The sequence below is a fragment of the Lithobates pipiens genome, unplaced genomic scaffold (assembly GCF_037356315.1).
Source record: "Lithobates pipiens isolate NorthernLeopardFrog02 unplaced genomic scaffold, aLitPip1_a1.2 Scaffold_3, whole genome shotgun sequence".
NCBI classification, from domain to species: Eukaryota; Metazoa; Chordata; class Amphibia; order Anura; family Ranidae; genus Lithobates; species Lithobates pipiens.
The window spans coordinates 10,443,168-10,465,883 of NW_027507790.1; the positions used below are offsets into that span (position 1 = coordinate 10,443,168).

At 41.1% G+C, this 22,716-nt stretch overlaps 1 protein-coding gene across 1 annotated transcript in view; it reads left to right on the plus strand.

Moving 5' to 3' along the window:
* MED13L (mediator complex subunit 13L) overlaps positions 1 to 22,716 on the plus strand; it is a 227,212-nt gene that overhangs the window by 168,303 nt on the left and 36,193 nt on the right. The window contains exons 10-18 of the mRNA XM_077461264.1: positions 3,815 to 4,534; positions 4,712 to 4,934; positions 8,122 to 8,224; positions 9,569 to 9,678; positions 9,936 to 10,038; positions 13,743 to 13,963; positions 14,114 to 14,319; positions 15,031 to 15,959; positions 21,999 to 22,178. Coding sequence (XP_077317390.1) covers positions 3,815 to 4,534; positions 4,712 to 4,934; positions 8,122 to 8,224; positions 9,569 to 9,678; positions 9,936 to 10,038; positions 13,743 to 13,963; positions 14,114 to 14,319; positions 15,031 to 15,959; positions 21,999 to 22,178 — 2,795 coding nt within the window. The remainder of the gene's footprint in view (positions 1 to 3,814; positions 4,535 to 4,711; positions 4,935 to 8,121; positions 8,225 to 9,568; positions 9,679 to 9,935; positions 10,039 to 13,742; positions 13,964 to 14,113; positions 14,320 to 15,030; positions 15,960 to 21,998; positions 22,179 to 22,716) is intronic.

The following is a 22,716-nucleotide window of genomic DNA, read 5'->3' on the forward strand; positions in this document are numbered from 1 at the left end:
ATGTGTGTTACAACATGCATGTTAGCTGTCCTTACTATAATGAGCTGTATATGTGCATTTCTATAAATTATGTATACTCTAAATTATGTACGGGGTGGACTCACCATAATGTGCAGGTATGCTGTGTGGACTTGCACATTATAGCACACTTACCTCTCAGTGTGCCTTCCTCTAGTGGTGACAGATCCAGGTTCTAGTCAACGATTTCTGTAATACTGCCACCACTCCCAACCCCCAGCTTTAGGCTGACTGTTCAGCACAGGACCAGGAAGCAAGTGGAGATCACTGGAGTAGTACCTCAGTGATTTCCAGCTTCCAGGGGCAATGGCCAGGTATGTTATATACATAAGTAAATGGATCCAAACAGGACCAATGTAATTATGTAAAAATATACCAGGCCTGGAATTCTTCTTCAATGCAGTATATGCACACAAAGGTGTGAATGGGTCCTTGTTACTAGGTAAAAATTAAAGTGATTTTAAAACTTTCTGTGCTACAGAAACATCCCCTCACCCCCCTTATACTTACCTGAGCCCGATTTCGATGTAGCGCTGTGCCTTGGAGCAGTGGCTCTCTCTCTCCTCACAGGGAGACCCATTGGCTCCTGCTGCTGTTGATCAAATTTTGTCACCAAGGGGCAGTGATGAGCAGTGCTGTCTGTGTCTATAGAAGCAGACGGGGATGGCTTGGTATTCAGCCTCCAACAAGTGCCCCCATAGCAAGTGGCTTCTTAGGGGGGCTTTCACTGTAGAGCAGGAGCACCATTGGGGGACCCCAGAGAATGATCAGGGCTGCTCTGTGCAAAACCAGGTAAGAATTACATATTTCATATTTTAACCACTGGCTGACCAGCGACGTGTCCAGTGGTTATACCGGGATGATGCCTGCAGCTGCAGAAATCACCCCAATACTGTTTTTTAGGGTCGATGGTCGGCTCTCTTTTTTTAAAGCAATCCTAGCGGCCAAGTAGCCACTGGATTGCTTTTACAAACAGCAGGAGGGGACGCCCCCCCTCCGCCACCTTGTGCGGCTTGTACAGGCTCTCCCATCTCACCAGGAGACACAGAGCGACCAAACGCCACGTGCGTCGGCTGGTCGGACAGCCGAACAAAGCCGGTATCCGATTTAATTGGCTCTCTGCTTTGGTGACCCGGAAGCGATAACATGATATCACTTCCAGTTTACCTGGATGTCAAAGACACCATTTTTAAAAACTCAAAAGCATTCATAAAAACACATCTTGGTGTTTTGAATACTTTGAAGGGCAGAGGAAGGATTTGGGGTCTTGTAGACTCCAGATCTCTCCATAAAGAGTACCTGTCACATGCCTATTGTCATCACAAGGATTTTTACATTCCTTGTGACAGCAATAAAAGTGACAAGTTTTTTGAAAGCAACAGTGTAATAATAAAAGAAATACAATAAATGTAATAATAAAAAAAAAAAAAAAAAAAAAAAACTAAAGTACCCTGCCGCCCGTGCTTGTGCGCAAAGGCCAACACATGCGTTGGTTCTGCACACACACAACCAGCGATCATCCCACACATGAGGTATCACTGCGAACATCAGATTATGGGCAGAAATTCTAGCACTAGACCTCCTCTGCAAATCTAAAGTGCAAAAACCCACCATTTTTTTCTCTACAGCCTCTGCTTTAAAAACGTAAATAATGTTTGGGGGTTCTAACTAATTTTCTAGCAAAATAATACAAATATTTACATGTAAACAAAAGTGTCAGAAAAAGGTTTGGAGGCGAGTGGTCACTTAAACTTTTTTTTTCTTTTCTTGTTGCTAACTTTTTAAAGTGATATCTGTATTTTTACTATAGGTCTTTCATGTTTTTATTTATCTATTTAATTACAGAAATATGTACTATAAAAGAAAGCACAGCCTTCCTCATGTGTTTGATTTAAATCTTGGGCCACTCTTGGGTAATACAGGCTGGATGGGGAGATGATGGCGGGATGGAAATGGGAGTAGCTGGTTGTATCTTGCATAGGGTCTATGAATAAAAAGCAGAAACAGTCACATAAGTTGGTACAAGTCAACCTTGCAACAGGAGATTCACAGCCAGATGTTGCTGTGTGTGTGTGTGTGTGTGTGTGTGTATGTATATATATATATATATATATATATATATATATATAGTGCGGATTCAGCACACAAGACCCATATAGTATTCGCTGGGTAGCGTATAGCTGCTGTACATCAGTATGCTCACCACCTCATGTCTCATGTTGCAAATCCTTATGCTGTGTGCAGTCCGTGCTTGCCAGCTCCTATTTCATAGTCCAGTAGCCCGGAGAAATTGAAGTCCTGCAAAGCCAGCCTGCTTCCCCAATAGTTGGGTGGGGTGGGAAGGTGGGTCAGGCAGGATCACCAGAGGTGTGTGGTGACATCACACTGAGCAGTTTTGTTCAATTATCACCAAACTTCTTCGGATTTGACTTGATACCACCTCATGTGACTGGTTCTGCTGTTTATCCATAGACCCTATCCAAGATACAGCCAGCTACTCCCGTTTCCATCCTGCTCTTATCTCCCCATCCAGCCTGTATTTCTCTCATTGCAGTTTCATTGAACTTTTAGCCTCAGCGGCATTCTATGTGGATTGCTACACCCTTTTGATTGGAAGATTACCAGGGTTTTGGTCTCTGTGGGTTGAGTGGCTTTACCATTTTAATAATCTCATTCTTTCTTATCCCACTGACTGTGGAAGAGCCCGTGTATCCCCATAGACTTATTGCAGTGTGGACTGAATGTGGTGGTTGTATGAAGTGTGCTGCCAAGTTGTTTGACAACGTTGTCATTTTTAATGTTTGCATCATTGGTAGTTTTTTGCACTAATTCATTTTAACCATATTCTATAAAGTCGATTTTTTTTTTTTTTTTTTTTTTTTTTTTTTTAGCCCATGGTGTTCCTTTATAAAGTTTCCTGGTGATATCTAATGCCCATTTTTTTTTATTTTTATCAATATGTATTCTAATAAGCTTATATTGATTGGCTTGTGCAAAAGTTCTAGCGTCTAGACTATAGGAGATATATGGCATTTTTATTATAAAACATTTTTTTTTTTAATGGTAATGGCGGTGATCAGCAATTTTTAGCGGGACTGCGACATTGCAGCGGACAGATCAGATACTTTTGACACTTTTTTTGGGACCAATAACATTATTACAATGATTAGAGCTAAAAATAGGCACCGATCACTGTATAAATGGCACTGGCAGGGAGGGGGTTAACACTAGGGGGCAATCAAGGGATTACGTGTTCCCTAGGTAGGTGTTTCTAACTGTGGGGGGGGGGAGTGTACTGACAGGGAGTTCAGAGAGATCGCTGTTCCTGATCACTACTCTCTTTACTCCGCTATCAGAATGAGGATCTGTTTGTTTACATTGACAGATCCCCATTCTGGCTCTCTGAGAAGCGATCGGTGGTGGCTGGCGGACATTGTGGCTGCCGGCCATGCACATCAGCTCCGGCGATGCAAGCCTACTGTTAAAGGGACCATCGTACAGCTACGGTGATTCACTAAGCAAGTGGTTAAAACCTTTTTTTTTTTCTTTTTTTATTCCTGACCATAATAACATGAGTATGAAACCTAAACTAAATGAATTGAGAGTCCATTAAAAGCACATAGCTAAATAGAATAAGTGATTTGCTTATTCTTACCTGTATGCACCAAGTAACTGCTGGACACTTGGCCTGGCAATGTTTAGTGGTATAGGGTATGCCAGAAGCATTCTATTTTTAAATACTTATAGCCACTTCTGTTTTCTGCTAACTGAGTAACTTTGACTTTTCTTCCTGCAGGCACAAGCTGGCCAAGCAGCGTGGTGCACAGAGTGCAAGTCGTCCTCCTTCGGTTTCCCAGGCATGCGTGGGAGGTACTCCCTCCTCTAGTAATTCTTCCCTTCAGCCCACTGCATCTTCCAAGCACAAACCTAATGATCGCCAGGAGAAGGCAGAGAAGCTGCAGAAAAAAGCCACTACTCCTTTTCACCACCGCCCATCTCCCCTTTCGCAGAATGAGCAGTGTTTGGCGCAGGAACAAACCGTGCAGCAGCGCCAAGTAACAGAGCCTGCAAATGGGTCGACAACCACAAACAGGCAGTTCTCAACTGAGCCCCCTGCAGGAGAAATAGAACAGCTTTTGCCAGTCCATCCCACAGATTCCCCACATTCACCTGCTTCCCCTATGCCCCCAACGCTTAGCCCTCAGCCACCACAACAGGAGGTTGAAGTGCCTGATCAAGAGGTGGCAGTCTCGAATCTTTATCCTAATGGTTTGGAAATGCAACCACTTGATGATAGGACGATAATGGCTGCTGGCCTTGGCATGTCCATGATGGCAGAAATTAGTGAGACAAGTTTGTACTGTGCTGGGCTTCCTCAGAACCATCAAGCAGAGAACAAGTGGCAGGGATACAGGATTCCAAATGTAAGCAGCCAAGACTTTCGTCCACCAGAAATCCAGGGAGAATGGTACGAGACCAAGCCAGAGGTTGGATCTGAGAGTACTGCACTTAAAAGGTGAGCAGTGGTGCAAGACCGATTGTTATTTGGAGTTTATCGCTGATCTAGCATAGAGTTAACGTATTTTGTAAATATATATGTTGTGCAGATGGACAGTTTTTAGTTGCATTTGCCAAACGCAACACAATCGCAATTCTGCAATATTTTCTCACCACAAATTTTCTCCTTTTTTAGGCTCCTGTCTCAGCCCAACAAACGCTTCAAAGTCTTGGATGAGAAGCGACCGGTTGTAGCAGAGAACAATTATGTGGAACAGCTTACTCTCCATCCCTGTGAAGGTTTTGGTGACTCCTCTGATCCTTATACATTTGAAGATGGAGATATTAAGTACAGTTTCACTACTGCAAACAAGAAATGCAAGATTGGAAGCGAGCGAGACCCTTCTAGGAAACATAAGGTACTTGTTTGTTTGCTCATCCAACACCAGTCTCAACTAGACAGAAAGCAAAGGTCCCTTGATGAAGATGTTTTATGGATGTCTTTAGCCAGATATATTGGGGGGTGTACCAAATTTTGGAAAAAGCTCTACCCCTTGACATAAAAGATAATTATGCTCGAATATAAAAATAAAAAAAAATGCAGATTATAGAGTTTTTCCACAGGGCTTCCCTCCCCTTCTATTTGGACTGGCGAAAGTGGCTGTGTTGAATGGAAAAAAAAATTTCCCCCATCCACAAATTCAACCTGCCTGTGACACCACACAGAATAACTTATTAGATTCACTGATCTCCCGGCAGCCCTTGCGGATCTTCTCGATCAGGGGATCATTGCTCCAGTTACTGTGTCAGGATTGGTTTGGGGATTTTACTCCAACTTGCTCTCATGATTCCTAAACCCAAAGGGAACATCTGCCCCATCTTGGATCTAAAAGCTATGAACGTCTTCATTTAAGCTCAAAAGTTCTGTATAGAATATCTACCAAGTCTGCCCTTGCCTCTGTCCACCAGGGAGACTTCTGGCATGTGCTAACCTGAAGGGAATGTACCTACATGTCCCTATCTTTCCAGTAATTTCTGTGCTTTGCTATGGGTCCTCTGCACTTTGAGTTTGTGGTACTACCACTTGACCTCTTATCTGCACCTTGGATGTTCACCAACAAGCTAGCTTTTCTGTGCTCCCAGAACATTTCCATTTTAGGAAACCAGGATAATCACCTACTGGGGAAAAAGTCAGCATGGGCTTTGGTGGATAAGGTAGCCTTAAAGTGGTTGTAACATATAATCGCAGTTTAAAGACAACTTTAACTTTTCAAACCTTTTTTTTTATAATTACATTTTATTAAATGTTTTCATTTATAACAAATGACACATTTCTATACAAAAAAATAGGTAAGAAAGATAGATATATATATTTCTATACAATATATCAAACCAGCCAAACCACATCCACCTAATCCAAACAGAACCGAAAACAACAACAAAACCCCCAATAAAGAAAGGGGGTAGGGGTGGGAGAGGACAAGACAGCCATACAGAAGGTATGTACGAACCCCAGTCAGCGAGGCACAGAAAATGGGGAAAGGAAAGGGGAAGTGGGGGAGATAGAAAAAAGAAGAAAAAATAAAATCATTGTATCCATCACCTTTTCTGAGGTAGGTGTCTAAGCTGGTGGCCTTATCCTGTAAAGAATCCGTTCTGGTCTAACACAGGGACAATGTGGTGTTAAGTCCCAGAAGTTTCTTTCTGCCTAAGTTTGTCTTTCACCTCAATCACTGCATCAACTTCTGTCACTCTGTCAGGCTCCAGTTCATCAGAATTTCCCCTCATTGCCTATATATGTTTCAGGCCTGTGGTTGAGTCTCTCAGTCACTGCTTACTTGAGAAAGACTGACCCTCTCTGATATTCCAGATGGTCCAGTAAAGGTGCGACAGCTTCTCAGCCCACTATTTCCTAGGGGCTCAGACAGTCTGTTATCCAAGCTTATAGTCACAAGGATCAGATTCCAGCATTTCTGGTCTATCATTCTTAGGAAGACCAAAATAATGCAAAGCGTGGGCCTCCTTGATATATACTTGTACCAATTGATACCAACATAATTTTAAAGCTTAAGACCATCTCACCCTAGACAAATCTATGGCTGGACACAACCTGGCATACTCTGTTTTAGATCTGTGAGCGCCTCTTGGGCTTTTCAACATCAGTTTTTTAGATTTTGGAAGGATGTAACCTTATCTATTGATCACGTTTTCTATCTTCTACCATGTGGATGATCAGGACTCATCTCCTGACAGTTTTAGATGCGGGGTCCTTCAGGCGTCTTTGATCTGTAGACAGTCCCCAGTTATCTGCTGTCTTTTGTGGGCCTATTAACAATTTGCTATTGCCCCTTCAGTTGGACTGCTTTACGACATCATGAAGGTAAAGGCTTTCCAGTGTTCCTCACTGAACAAGAATGAAAATATGATTTATTTTTTATTTTTTTTTACTTGGTTTAATAATCCTTTTATTGGGGTCCATCGAAAGAGACAGGTCTAACCCCTTTGTTTATGATTATGCTCTTAAAACTGCTTTGCTGCAAAATTGAGGCATGCTGGTGTTTGAATAGTGTTATGCAGGGCTAAACTACAAATGTTTGTTTTGTTGGTCTTCCTGTAGGCTGCTGTGTAATCTGATAGTTAAAAACTTTCTGTGTCCCTTTATGATCTCTAAGAAAAGGATTTTACAGTTAGTACAATAATCCTATTTTTCATCTGGAGAACCTGCTACTTTTAAAGTGGTTTTGTTTGTTTTTAACTTAATTCACTCCTTGCAAGGCAAAAAATGTTTAGGTAGTTCAGGGCGGCTCTCTACATTTCCATTGCACAGAGCAGGTAAATTTAAAACCTGTTTGTTATTTAAAAACAATAGTCTACAAATACTTAGGCTCGGTTCACACAGGGGCGACTTGTCCAGGCGACTTCGCCGCCTGACAAGTCGCGCCCCGTTCTGTACTACGGAACCATTCTAATAGGAGCGACTCAAGTCGCTCCGACTTAGAAAAAGGTTCCTGTACTACTTTTGCGGTGACTTCGGGCGACTTGCATTGACTTCTATACAGAAGTCGTTTTGCAAGTCGCCACTGAGGTCGCGGCAGGTCGCGGCGCTGCAAGTCGTACCGCCTACTATGTGAACCGAGCCTTAAAGTGGAACTTCAGCCATTTTTCATCTTTCCATCAATTAAATCTTCTGCCCTTGTAAAAAAAAAATTTCCTGCCAGTAAATACTTTATACAGCCCACTTCCTGTTTCTTGTCAGTGGAAAAAGGCTTGGCCTATGACATCATGCACTGTTCTCTCTCACTTTTGTGAGTGTGGGGGGGGGGATTCATTGGAGGGCCAATGAGAGCTGGAGGGGTGTGTGTGTAAATCCAGGAAGTGAACAGGCAGTAGCTTCAGCTGCCCAGTTAAAATGGTTGCAGCCAGACTCAGTGGAGGCAGATTTCTGCAGCATATTTGGCAAGTACAGATTCAGTATATATAAAATAATATGCAAAGTGGTTGGAGGGAAGCTTAAGGATGGTAAAGATTTTTTATTTTAAATTATGTGAGCAGACTGAAGTTCCTCTTTAAAGTATTTTTTTCTCAACCAAATCTGTATTCTTTCAGGGGGAGGAGGAATTTGAGAAGGATGCATCACCAGCAGAACATTCTGTACCAGTGCCTGATGGGAAAGATGCCATGTCCATTTTTAGTCCCACATCCAAGACAGGTTGGTACTTCAAAGGCAACTGGTCTACTTGACTTGTTGCTTCCAGATAATGGAATAGTGTGAGTTTATTTAACTGTTAGTTTGATAACCTTTGTACTACATCCCAAGTAGAAATCCAGGCTTGCAGATTGGGGTGGTGGCAGGATCACCAGGTATTTCAAACACAAGAAGCAATACAAAGAGAACAAGATACTTTTTAACACAAGTAGATGGTAGAACAAACACTTATCAGGAATATGAATTGTTGGGGTAACATATTCTTTAACATCTTTCCAGGCCGTTTGATGGACTACAATCATTGTAATGGAAAATGCCTGAAATCTAGAAATCTAAAATATATGCACTTGTTTATTGTCCACACTGTGCAGATTTATTTATCAAAATCAACACATTTGGAGTCCATGTACTCAAGATAAATTAGAAACATTAAGGGGATTTTCACACGGGACGGATCAGTGCTGATCCGCCCCGTGGATATCTGCTTGCTCAGCGGGAATCGCCAGAGCGATCTCCACTGAGCAGGAAAATGACAGGTCTGTTGTCTCTGCACACTACGCAGGGACGGACCTGTTACAGCACCGCCTATGGGAGATCGGGTGATGACGGACCGCAGTGTCCGTCGTCATCAGATCTGATGACGGATGGAAAAATAGCTTTTTCCCCCGTCACACTTTTTTGGGTCGGATGTCAGCAGACATGTCACCGCTGATATCCGACGCTCCATAGAGCTCTATGGAGCATCCGTTCAGGTCCGCCTAAAAAACTGACAGGCGGACCTGAATGGATCGGTAGTGTGAAAGGGGCCTAATTTAGGGGAAATATTTAGAATATTATGTATTATAAGGAATATATTATGCATGAAACAAAAGTTGCAATCATTTTGCCTTTTTCGTCCATATCTTTGCTAATATATATATATATATATATATATATATATATATATATATATATATATATATATATATATATATATATATATATATATATATATATATATACATAAGGTATTAAACAATAAAAATGATGGCCTCATTCGTGCTAAAAAGGTGTAAAAATCTATTTTGAAATGCAAATGCATAAAAGCATTGATCAGTGTAGGTGTCATGGTTAACTGTTACTATAAACAAAGTGATAATTTGCAGGTCAACTACTAAAGATGTCTGTCACAAAAGTTTGCAGGCGGAAAAGGAAAAAATTTTGTTAATGGAAGTGTAAACTATGCATATTTAGACGCCTTTCAGCATAAATCACTATAATTAGAGATTTTTCTGTGTTTACTTAAATGGGTGCTATATAGGTGGCAGTGAAATACATATTTACTATCTGTTTTTACTTCAATTGTAGACCCACGGCAGGACCGCGGGATAGCAGCTAGCCTCACACAGGTTACTGACTTGGCTCCATCCATTAATGATCTGGACAACATATTTGATAATTCTGAAGATGAGGACCTGGTATGTTTTTATTTTTATTTTATTTTGCCAAATCTTTATATCGCATATATACTTGGCGATTATTGCATATTGATAATAATGAATTGGTATGAAATCCATAAAAGTTAAAAGTGTACCTAGCCAACATTTTAACTTTTTCACCCTGTTTAGTGTAGACTAAAAAAACACAAATATGAAAGAAAAAAAATAGAATAAAGTTTTATGTATACAATGCTTTGAACATATGGTCCCATATCTCTTTGTAAATTATCTTTAAGGCTGGCTCACCAGGAACCCGAGCAGTGAAGGTGCCATTAGGAGGGACTGAAGATCGAAGAGATCGAAGAGACGAAGGAAGAGCAACTGTCCCATATCTACCAAGTAAGTGTTTCAGAAATTTTACTTATCTTTATATTGCACTGGTCAATGTGTATCTTCTTCTAAATGGGACTTGATTAAATTATTATAAATAAATCTCAGTTTTACCATGAGTGCAATGTATGTTGCTCGTTCTTGGAGATTCAGGGTATATAAGGAATTATCTCTTGATTACGGTAACGGTAATTACAGTAAGCCATGTTAATGATCTCTCTAGATCTGTAAATGTTGTTTAAGCTGTCCATGAACTCATCAACATTTTATTAGGTTCAGCAGGGCCTGGACTAATTTTGATCAGTGTGCGACCATCCCTGTTGGACAAAAGTTGATTGTTAAATCACCATCTGTCAAAAGGACAAGTTGGTCTACCTTTTTCGTTCCACAGCTGCATCTGCTGATCAATGTATTCTGACAGTGCCAGAATAAAATGTTCCAGCAGGGGGATGCCTCTATCCATCTCATTTGTGTGGTTCTGTCTTTATTCAGCCTACTGGCTGAACTGAAAAAAAATCACCCGTGTATACTAGATAACTTTGTTAATGAGATTATTTTCCTGTGCAGCATGGATACTCTGCAGCTATTTTTTCTCAGTTGCACAGTCGGTACATTATCTTCTGTTTAGGAGAGTGCAGAAAAATTGTTTGGTGTGATAGTAAGTGTGATGCGTTTCCAACTATTAAAGTGGATGTAAATCTGATTCATATAATTTGAGCTGGGCACATATCTGTAGTGTTTTCTTATTTCTCTTCAAAGCACTATGTCTCCTAGCTGTTTCCTGCTCACTTTCTCTGTTATCAGCCTGATAACTTCTCTCACATTCTCCAAGACGGGAGATAGAAGTGTGTGTCAGCGGAGGCTGCTATAAATAGATTAGCAGTCAGCTTGCTGTCTAAGGCTGCCCATACACTATACAATTTTCTTGTACAATTTTCAAAACCAAAACCATATAATATGAGGTCAAACCTAAACACTTTCAATTTGTATGCAATCAGGCAGGCCCTTGCACTACGTAATTGAAGGTAAATCTAAAGGAAATTGAATAAGAAAATTGAATAATGTATGGCCAGCTTTAGACCAATTGGCTGTCTTGGCTGTATGCCAATAATCCACTTCTGGCCTTCGTGCAATCAATTAATTTGACCATAGCTTGGCCTTAAGCACCCTCAAAGGACAGATCTCTGCCTTCTGAATTCTCTTACAAAAATATCTAACTTCAATGTCCCTTGCAAAAACTTTTCTTCAAGGTGTATCTCATGTTAAGCCCCTATTGCAGCACCCTTTGTTCAACTTTGTTCTCCCTGTTCTTTTCTTAGATGACCTCTCCTGTAAAGTAGCCCTTTTGGTCGCTCTCACGTCCTTCAGATGTGTCTCTGAATTAGTGGCCCCCTCCTCCTGTAAGGAACTGTTCCTCATACTTCATACCGAGAAATTTGTCTTGCACCCAAAAGATCCTTTCTTCTGAAGGTGCTATTAGTCTTCCTCCTCAATGAGGACATAGTCCTACCATCCTACTGCCCTGCTTCAAATTTTCTTTCATTGCTTGAACATAGAACTATTAGTGTCTACAGAGACACCCTGCTTCAAAGTCCACCATTATGAGATAGATAATAAATCTGATTGCTTGAGCTTTAACATTCAAGGACAAATCTCCTGTGCTTTTACAGGCCCATTCCGACTCCTTTGCATTTCAGGACCAGGGCTCTTTAGCCCAGCTGTGCAAGGATGCCATCTGGTTCTCTGTTCCTACTTTTTCAAAGTTCTACCAAGTGTATGTCCAATCTTCTTCCAACGCTAAAGTTGGGTCTGTTGACCCTTGTCATCGGGCCTGTTATCAAAGTTGCGTAAATACTATAATACTGGTAGTACAGTACAGGAAAAAGGCCACCCTCCTTTCTACTTTCTCTTTTCTGTTATTCTGCATTGTTTTATACACAACTGAGGATTCACAGAGTTGGGTAGGGTTATAGGGGCAACACCCAGGAGGTGTGTCCTCAAAAGCTTTGCTAGTGTACAATCAGTTGTTGGTATGAGCCTATAACACAGGGTCTATGAATACTTTGCTTTCTGTACTGTACTGTAATATGCAATTTACAGGTTAGTCATGATTTCTAATTTTTTCCATAAATATTTACTCTCTTGTGACCCATAGACACACCCATATGGTATTTGCTGCTAGATCTTCATCCCACCCAAGATCCTTACTTTCTAAAGCAGTGGTTCTCAACCTCAGTCCTCAAGCGCCCCCAACAGGCCATGTTTGCAGGGTTTCCATTATCTTGCACAAGTGCTTTAAATCAGAGTCAATGGCTTGGTATTTTGGACAGCTATTTTATCTAAAAGACATTTCCAAAACAAAAGCCTGTTGGAGGAACTTGAGGACTGAGGTTGATAACCACTGTTCTAAAGGAATTGAAAGGGAAGTTTCAATGCAAACTCCCCAGTAACTGAAAGCTAAAAATTTTAATATTGTTACAAGTTCATATTCAGGTGGTTCTAATCCCAACAAAATTAGCTATGTTCCTGGGCACTTTCCTTTTGGCAAGGTTGCACACACAGGCCATTTCATGCACATATGGCCCTATAAAATATTGTGTTGCCACACTTTCCAAAAGGAAAGTATCTTATCCCTCGCTAGTGAAACTGGAAAGGTGCCCTTCTTTCCTTGAGTGGAAAGCTACATTGTATTATATTATGGCAGCAGAAAGATGGACACTCACACAGGCCTGCTGAATTTATTATTCTCCAGATATCAGCAACATAATAATGCCTGCTAGGCCTACACAAGGACTGTGTGAAATCACTCATATTATTTGTATTTCCACTGCAATATCAATGATGTATTGCATTTTTTTAATGAACAGTTATGATGCAAACCACTTCTCACTGCCACACTCCCAAGCAATTTCATATAGTCATTTGGATTCATTTTAATATTGATACACAAAATTGGACTGTAGCACGTTCTTGTTTATTACATATTCCTAACGTCTTTTCTACATGTTACCATATGTTTACTTGTGGAGAATGGAACACAAGATACTGAGATGCTTTTCCACCTCTATCTCTCTGTATCAAATATTTTGTTGTCAGTTTATTCTGTTTGATTTTTTTTCTAGCGTAACCTTTGTATATTACGTTCTTTTTTCTTTTAATTAAAACATATTATTCATAAAAAAAACTTTACAGGGGTTCTAACTTTTTTTCCTAATGTCTCTAAAAAGTTATGCTAAATACATTGTTGCAAAAAGAACATACAGCTGTTTATGGTACTATATCATAAATCTTTTCTTGTTCTTTTAGCTTTAGGGCCGGTTCACACTGCGGGCGATGCGAGGCGACACCGACTTGCCTCGCCGCGACCTCAGCGGTGATTTGCAAATGACTTCTGTATAGAAGTCAATGCAAGTCGCCCCGAGGTCGCCCAGAAGTAGTACAGGAACCTTTTTTCTGAGTCGGAGCGACTCGAGTCGCTCCTCTCAGAACGGTTCCATTGTACAGAACGGGGGCGACTTGTCAGATTGCGGCGAGGCAAGTCGTGTCGCCTCGCATCGCCCGCAGTGTGAACCGGCCCTTACGTGTTTACATGATTTAAGTTGCAATTTTCTAATTTCACATTTTAAGTGGCAGATGTACAGCGCATGCATGCTTTCAATCCTGTTATGTTTGAGACAGATAATTAATCACAATGTTGGCTGTGTGTCTTGCAGCAGCGTCTGACCTGCAGCGGATGTTTCCTACTCCACCATCTCTGGAGCAACACCCTGCATTCTCCCCCATCATGGTATACAAGGATGGTGTAGGTTCAGACACTACAACAGCTCTTGGCATGATGGAAAGTCCAATGGTCAATTTTGTCACCATGCAACACATAGAGTTCAAGATGGAAGTTGAGGAAGGCCTATGCAGCCCAAAGCCAGAAGAAATTAAGGCATGTGTCTTTTTTGCTCATACAGTGGGCTATTTTTGTCTGTGCATTTGTATTTTTTTTTTTTTTACATACATAACTATATATCTTTATGTGGTTACACAGGTCAACCGTGTTTTAAATTATTATTTTTTTTTTTTTTTTAAACTGTAGGACTATTCTTATGTGTACAAAGTCCCTTCCTATCAGGCTTTCTTGGGCTCTTCTATGTTTGCGCCCCTAAAATCTTTACCCAGCCAGTGCCTGCTTTCCTTGAAAATCCCAGATGCTTGCATATATCGTCCTTCCTGGGCTGCTCCCCCAAAAGTGCAACACCTTCCTTTGCCGCCAGCTGCTCCTTTCAACAGAGATGGTTATATGTAAGTAAAAAAATGTATTCATCTATTAGTAGTCTTTTTATATTTTATTTTTAAAGTTTGTTTTTATTGCGTACTTCAGAAAGGCAGAAAATCTTACAAAAAGGAAATAATAACAAACAGAGGTGCATCTGATAATACCATACGGCCAGAGCAGAACGGTTCACAGCATTTTACAAATACAGAAATTATAAATGGAGACAAAGCTTATCCCAGCATGTAATAAGGGCGTCAACAAGACCATAAATATCGACCCATTGTGGGGGAACCCCCTTACTATAAATGCTCACCATAGTAGCTTCTTAAGCAGAGTCTTGCTTGCGTACTTAGTATTTTCCAAGGTAAAACTTAAATGCAAAAGAAGAAAATAAGAAGAAAGAAAACCCAATCAGGAACACAAGTCAGTAACACTTCAATAGCGCTCCAAAATACTAGCATGTTTTTTTTTTTTTTTTTTTTTACAACTGTCACACAGCGATTAGCATGTCCTACGATATACGTGTAAACGTTAGTAGGAAAAGCAGGATAGAGTTAGACAGCAAGAAGAAGGGGGGGGGAGTGATTGGATCAATTTGTAAACTTGAATTTTTTTTGAATTTGGTTTCTTTCTTTTTTTTATCGCCATTTGTACTTATCATCCTAACCTGACCATTTTTTTTTTCTGCATACGTTTTTTGCCTTGTTTGCTCAACTGTATCCACTTTCTCTTTATAGGAATGTGCCAAGCGAGGGCAGTCTAACAGATCCTGACTACCTGCAACTAAATACTCCACAAACCAACACTCCAATTGCTCCTTGCAGTGCAGCTCCTGCCAGCAATGGGGGAACTGGTGGCGTTTTGCCTTCTCCAGCCACTCCACGTTTTTCTGTTCCTACTCCCCGAACACCTAGAACTCCTAGAACTCCAAAAGGAGCTGGAGGGGCCAGTGGACAAGGCTCTGTAAAGTATGACAGCACAGACCTCTGTTCTCCAGCTTCCACCCCATCCACCACCAGGCCCTTGAGCTCTGTTGACCCAGCCAGCAGTCATCCAGCTCCTGAGGCCCACAGCCTTTATGTTACTTTACTTCTGTCTGACTCTGTTCTAAACATCTTCAAGGATAGGAATTTTGATAGCTGTTGCATATGTGCCTGTAATCTTAACATCAAAGGATCTGATGTAGGTACCTACATTCCGGACTCCTCGAATGAAGACCAGTATCGCTGCACCTGTGGATTTAGTGCCATTGTCAACCGTCGACTTGGCTACCACTCTGGCCTCTTTATAGAGGATGAGATGGACATTTTTGGCAGATCATCCTATATTGGGCAAGCAGTGGAAAGAAGGTTTAATATGAAGGAAGCAGCATGGAGGAGCCAGGAACCAGCTCCATCTGGTCTGCTGTTGCTTCTCCAGAGTCAGTGCACTAAACCTTTCACAAACAATGGAGGAACATGGGACCTATCATATAACAAAGGAGAATATCTTCTTGATGGAACCACCTGCAACTATGACAAAGTAAGAGTAGACAGCTCTGACGCCTGGCCAGAGTGTTTAAATGCACTGGAACAGGGAAGACAATATGTGGACAATCCAACTGGGGGACGGGTTGATGAAACTTTGGTTAGAAGTGCTACCTTCCATCTTTGGCCACACATCAATGGTGAGAATTGTGGTTTCGTGAAACTTCTTTAATGAGATTAAAACAAAAAATGTACTCAAATAAGTTTTGGGAAAACAGGATTTTAGTTAATGTGAACCACTTGGTTAACATGAACCAGTGCTGTGCTTATACAGGGCAAAGTAACAGATCCACTTCAGTGCTGACACATCCCTACTACTGTCCCTATGTTGAGAGCACAGGGTGCCTGAGCAGGCAGTCGCTCGGTATTGGTGCTGTCACATTGGAGGGAGGAGAGCAAGTCACATGCACATCATGTCACCCAAAGCCATTATTTAGCCATGAAGCATACAATTTTTCAAAACGAATGACATCTGTTAAGTACCCCTTCACACCACATAAATATCCTCCAGATACGTTCCCGATATTCGTTTCTGCGTGTATATTTTTATTGCATTTTTTATGCATTCTATATGCTTTTTATTTTATTTTTTCCTGCTTTTTTTCCTCCACTGTACTGGGGTTTGGTGTTTTTCTGATGCTTTTTTTATCGTGTTCCAGTACAGTTCTGTGCAGGAAAAAAAAAAAGCAGCATGTTGTACTTTGTTTTCTGGAATGGAAAAGTACTGGAACGCACTGCACTGGTGTGAACGATGCCATTGGAACCCATTTAACCTTCTTTCCATACATTTTTGATGCAGAAAAAAAGCACGCACTGCATGTGGTGTGAATGGGCCCTGTGTTGACTGTTATAAGTTATAATCAAAACTGTTACAGTTTCCTGTACTTTTGTTTGATGCATGAATTTACTGTAGGTTTACTGGAATTTTAACGTAAAGCAGCCTTAGAATTGTCTATGCATCCAACTATGACTCAGTAAATATTGCACCTATATACTGGTATGTTTGTTGAGCTAGGGAAAATTCTTATTTGAAAACTTTCTTGATCCCAGCTGTTCTCTTCCCAATATAAGCATCACTAGCAATATCCACCTGTGCCCACTCTCTGCCTTTGAAAAACAAATATTTATTATATTGCAACTTACCAATTCTTCGATAATGATGGCTGCATTAGTTTTTCATTTTTTAGTCTTGGTTTCTTTTTGTTTTCACTAGTAATTGAGCCAGTAAGTCTGTTGTGTTTTAGCTAAACCATTTACCACTGACGGGGTGTTTACAATGGTCAACTTTTACTCATTTATTTAAAACCTTTATTCAAAAAGAATAAAGACATCCTAATACAGGAGGTGTGTTACTGTCCAGATCACCAAGTGAAAAAACAGGGAGGAAAGCCTTAAACAAAAGATTGCCAATGCAGCCACCACATCTGTTTGGTAAGCTGTGCTGTTACATTTAAGGTTTTGGGTTTAATAACGCTTTACACTTGCTGGCAAGGCTGATCATGCATATTTATAGGTTGCTTGTCCTTATTGTGAGATGATGCCTGCTCACCTTTGAGTAATATGGTGGCTTTCGTTGCTGACTTTTGAAAATGCTACTTGTCTGGCTGTAATGCTGATCCAATAGCTTTGATACATTTGACATAAATCTCAGGTGAAAAATGTAGCAAATTGTTATTAAAAATCAGCTTTCCTTTTTAATCTGGAGAAGCTGTAATGTTCTGTAAAATTGCAATGCAATATGGCAACCTGGAGGCCTTCTGAGTGTACAGAACTTCCCCAGAAATATCTTTCTGCTTGTGTGATTGGCTCACTGATTTTCCCAGAAGTCTGCACTAAGTATAATTTTAGGCATTCATTGCAATTATATTTTTGGTGACATACTCCCTAAGGGTTAAATTGGTTTCTAAAATCAAAAGGCTTTTTTTACCTTAAAGTGAAAGTCCATGCTAAAACTAAAATCCCTGCCTCTATAGCCACCAACATTCTAACACTAAACCTATCTAGCCCTGTAAAGAAAAAAAATCTGTATGCATACCTTTTCTGGAGGCGATCAACCATAGACTTACTATGGGGCTTCCGTTGTGGAACGTGTCCTCTGCACCTACCCACACAGCAAAGCTGCGGCTGACAGCTCAGTGTGGGATCAGAGCTTCCGCCACTGGAGATTGGTTCGGATCGACTGCAGAAAAGGTATGTATGCTGATTTTTTTCTTTACAGGCCCAGATAGGTTAGTGTTAGAATGTTGGTGGTTATAGATGAAGTGATTTTAGATTTAGCATGGACTTCCATTTATAAGGAGTTCTAAAAGCAGACGGATTTCTATCTTAATGCATTCTATGCATTAAGATTAAAAGCCTCCTGTGTGTAGTAGCCTCCCCAGCACCCCCTAATACTTACCTGAGCCCCTCTCTGTCCAGTGATGTCCATGAGTCCCTCGGCCATTCCTGGTTCCTGATTCCTCTCCCTCCTGGTTGGCTGAGAGCCAGCAGCAGTGCCATTGGCTTACGTGGCTGTCAATCAGTCAATTAGCCAATTGGGAGAGAGAGGGGCTGAACTGCCGCTCAGTGTCTGAATGGACACACAGAGCTGCAGCTCTGCTTGGGTTCCCCTATAGCAAGATGCTTGCTGTGGGGGCACTCGACAAGAGGGAGGGGCCAGAAGCAGCAAAGAGGGACCAAAGAAAAGAGGATCCAGGCTGCCCTGTGCAAAACCACTGCACATAGGAGGTAACTATAATGTGTTTTTTTTTTTTTTTCCTTTTAAAAATAACAGACTTCTCTCCCTGCACTCACAGGATAGATTAACAGCAGAAGGAGCTATTGGCTTCTGTCAATTAAATCTAGTGAGGTGGGACTAGAGAACGTGACCAAGCTGTGCTGTGTGTGTTTATGGACGCATACAGCCTGGCTTGGGAGCCCCACAGCTTACTATGTGGGGACACACTCGGGAGAAGGGGAGCAAACCATGCCGGCAGGGGATACCAGAAGAGAAGGTGAAGGGCTGCTCTGTGAAGTATCCTTGCACAGAGCAGGTGTGTATAAACCTCTTATTTTAGGGAAAATAATGATACTTTTATCATTCTAAAGGGATGCAGACACTGCAACTATCCTCATTAGAAGACTACAAGTGCATCAACTGATTAGATTGTACGCAGACACTCCAATTCAGAAACCAGTGTTCCAAGGACATAGTAGAACAGAAATGGACATGACTCTCCTACAATGTTTGTTAAAACCCCTGCAATGTACACAGATCAATATTTCTCAAACTTTTTCCAATCGGGGGGCGCCCTTGAAAAGTATTTTCAGTCTCAGGGCATTCCAATCTAAGACTTGGTTCACATGACTGCGTGTCTCAGAATGCATGCAAACTTGTGTGCGTTCCTCACACACTAATGCGCTGCTCTTTAGCAGACATTCAGGGGTGTCCTTAATTCTTTATGGTACTTCCATGCATTGATGTAAACAGTGCGTTTTCGGTGCAGCAGGATTTTAACAAAAGACTTTTCGCTGTGTTTCTGCAAGTGTGGAAGTCCATTGAGAGTAATGCGCTGCCCTACATGCAGCCTCACAGATGTTTAGTAAGGGCTCGTTCACATGTGAAGTTGAAGGATGGTAAAAACCACCCGGTTGAGCCGGTTTTACCCACCCCTAGCTGCTCCCCCTTTAGCTGCAGAGGCAGCAGCTGGGGGTGTACACATGCTGTGGCCGTAGATAGAATATAGGTGAATGAGGCTGCGGTGCAATTGTATGTGTTAGTGTAGTGATGCTGCATTTAGGGGAGTTAAAAAAAAAAAAAGGCACACAGTCTTCATTACAAATTGTGGTACTGTACCTACAATGTGCCAGTACTGCTAGGTGCATTCACTGTCTGACCAAGCTCCTGGTGTGCCGATGTACAGTTTGGCTGAGGAGCAGGAGCTCAATGCCTTTCTCTACCAGGATGCTGTGGCACCCCGGTTAAGAAAGGCTGACGTAGCTCACCCAGAGAGGAATGTTTTTTTTTTTGTTTTTGTTTTTTCTCAACAAATTGGAGTTACCCTTTTAAAGCAGTAGTAAACTGGTGCTTTCATCTTTGCCTGGTCTTCCTTCAGGGTTTTGTCTCTTTGGCTATTTGAATGACCAGGCCACAATGTTGTAACTCCTGTGCATGCATATCAGTCACATCACTGCTGCACAGATTGGGGACTGTACACTGAGCTGCACATGTGCGGCTCAGTGTACATTACCGCTGACAGGCACAAATACCCTGCCTGTTAGCAAGTTTTAACAACTGGGATTAATGTTACTTTAAGTAAAACTTAGGGCTCCATTGTACAGAGCAGGTAAAGTATATCATGTTTGTTATTTAATCAAACAAATTGACTTTACAATCACTTTAATGTTATTATAAAACAATCCATTCAGTTTAACCACTTCAATACCAGGCACCTTCGCCCCTTCCTGCCCAGGACAATTTTGAGCTTTCAGTGCTGTCGCACTTTGAATGACAATTGCGCAGTCATACAACACTGTACCCAAACCAAGTTTTTATAATTTTCCTCCCACAAATAGAGCTTTTTTTTGGTGGTATTTGATCACCTCTGTGGTTTTTATTTTTTGATAAACAAACTAAAAAAGACAGACATTTTTGAAAAAAACAAAAACGATTTTCTTCGTTTCTGTTATAAAATTTTGTTTTCTATTTCACTGATGAGTCAGTACCGATAGGCACTGACGAGTTGGCACTGATAAGGTGGCACTAATATGTAGAATTGATGGGCACTGATAGGCGGTACTGATATGCAGCGCTGATGGGCACTGACAGGTGTCATTGATAGGCAGCACTGATTGGGCAGGTGCTGACAGGTATTAATGCTGGGCACTGTGGCACTATGATGGGCACTGATTGGCACTGTGGTGGGCACTGGCAGACTTTATTATTGGGTCACTGATTGGCACATCTGATGGGGCTGTGCTGATAATCAATGTACTGATTATCAGCACAGAGCCGCGACAGGGAGAGCCACTGATCGGCTCTCCCTGTCAGCGCGAACCAATGAATGCCGTTTACTGGCACTTCCTGGTTCTCACAATGATCAGCTGTGATTGGTCACAGCTGGTCACGTGGTAAGAAGCCTCTGTCAGAGGCTTCTTATCATGATCGGAGACTGACTGACATGCCGCACTTGCGATTGCCGCACAGTGTGCCCCCACGGGCGAGCACTGGCATGTTATCCTGTTGGACGTCTCATGATGCCCAGTCAGGATAACAGAACCGCTTCCTGGCCGTCATTCTGTTATAGGACAGGCGGGAAGTGGTTAAAATAGAAACAAAAGGCAAAACATTTTTGTATGGCTATAAAAAATGCATTATAAATCTTTTCCCTGTGTTTTTTTTTTTTTCTTTTTAATAAATGATCACATTCCCTCTTTTCTCAGGTGCATAAGAGCTGAGTGGAGGAGAAGCAACAGCACCAGTGAAAGGCTATGCAGTAGAGGCGTGTCTGGTCATTGGGGGAGAGTACACTGAGTTCTCAGCATAGCTAGAGAACTGATCACAGTGTGCTCTCCTACTTAGCGTGGTCAGTTTTTAATAGGAAAACAAGGGGACTAGCAGGGACACCAGGTTTTTCACAAAAAGGAAGCAATACAAAGAGAACAGGATACTTTCTCATACAAGTACATGGTACAGCAGGCACATCCGGAATATGAAGTGTTGGGGTAACAAACGCTTTAAGATTATTTGCTAGCCTTCTAGCTACAAAAACAAAACAATATTGGATAATTGTAAATATCCAGTGAATTATACCACTGTCATTCAAATCCAGTCATCGAGAAGTCCCAAACAGTTATGTTTTCAGGAATTTTGATCTTGCATGGGTGATTTAATTCCTGTCATTGATTAAATTATTAACAGATGAATAAATAATATATTAAATAATTATCATAGCTTCTGTCTCTGAGGAAAAAAATGAAAAACATTATTTGGTCGAGAAAAGCTAATCAGCTTTAAACCATAGATTTTTGGTATCTAACTTCTAAAACGTACTATTCTTTTACCTTGAAAAGCTGTGTCCTATATATGTTCCTGACTAATCATGTCATGTTATTTAAGAGTTATCTATTAATGTGACTCTTATGTTTAGGACGAAAGACACACAAATGTTGCTGATATTGTTTTCTGTCCTCTTCCTTAGTGCTTGATGTGAGCATGCTTCCCTCTCAGGATGTAGTACGCACGCTGCTATCACTTCAACCTGTTCTACAGGATGCTATCCAAAAGAAGAGAACAGGACGGACGTGGGAGAATATCCAGCATGTGCAGGGCCCCCTTACATGGCAACAGTTTCACAAAATGGCTGGACGTGGATCCTATGGTACAAATAATAAAGTCTAGTATTTCAAATAATGGGGAAAAGGTTCCACCTGGCTTTAATGGTGTCTCTGCATCCATTGGGAAATTTTTGATCACTGTGGCAAAACCAGAAATAAGTGGTCTGGGGTCACCGGAATATGAAGTAGACAATGGTTAAAAAAAAAAAAAAATCAGAGCTTCTTCTTTTTCCCCACTCTTATTAAGTAAAAATTGCAGATTTTTCCAGCAGCCTTCCAGACATAATTCGACAAAAGAACTACATGTCCTTAAAATAGAGAAGACCATATTGTCCTTTTGAATGCTTTCATTTGATTCAGTTGTGGGCAATATGTATTATGATATTCACAGTCTATATATGGACTGTTATACTCAATGGAGAGGATCCTTTGTAAAAACAGAATAAAGCAGTGCTGTAATTCATAGATCAAGGTTATTGATTACTCAACTACTTTCTCGACTAAAGCCTAGTACACACTATTAGTTTTTTTCTGTTCAACCCAGCATAAAAGCTGTCCGCTCCGGTAAGAGCCGCTATACTA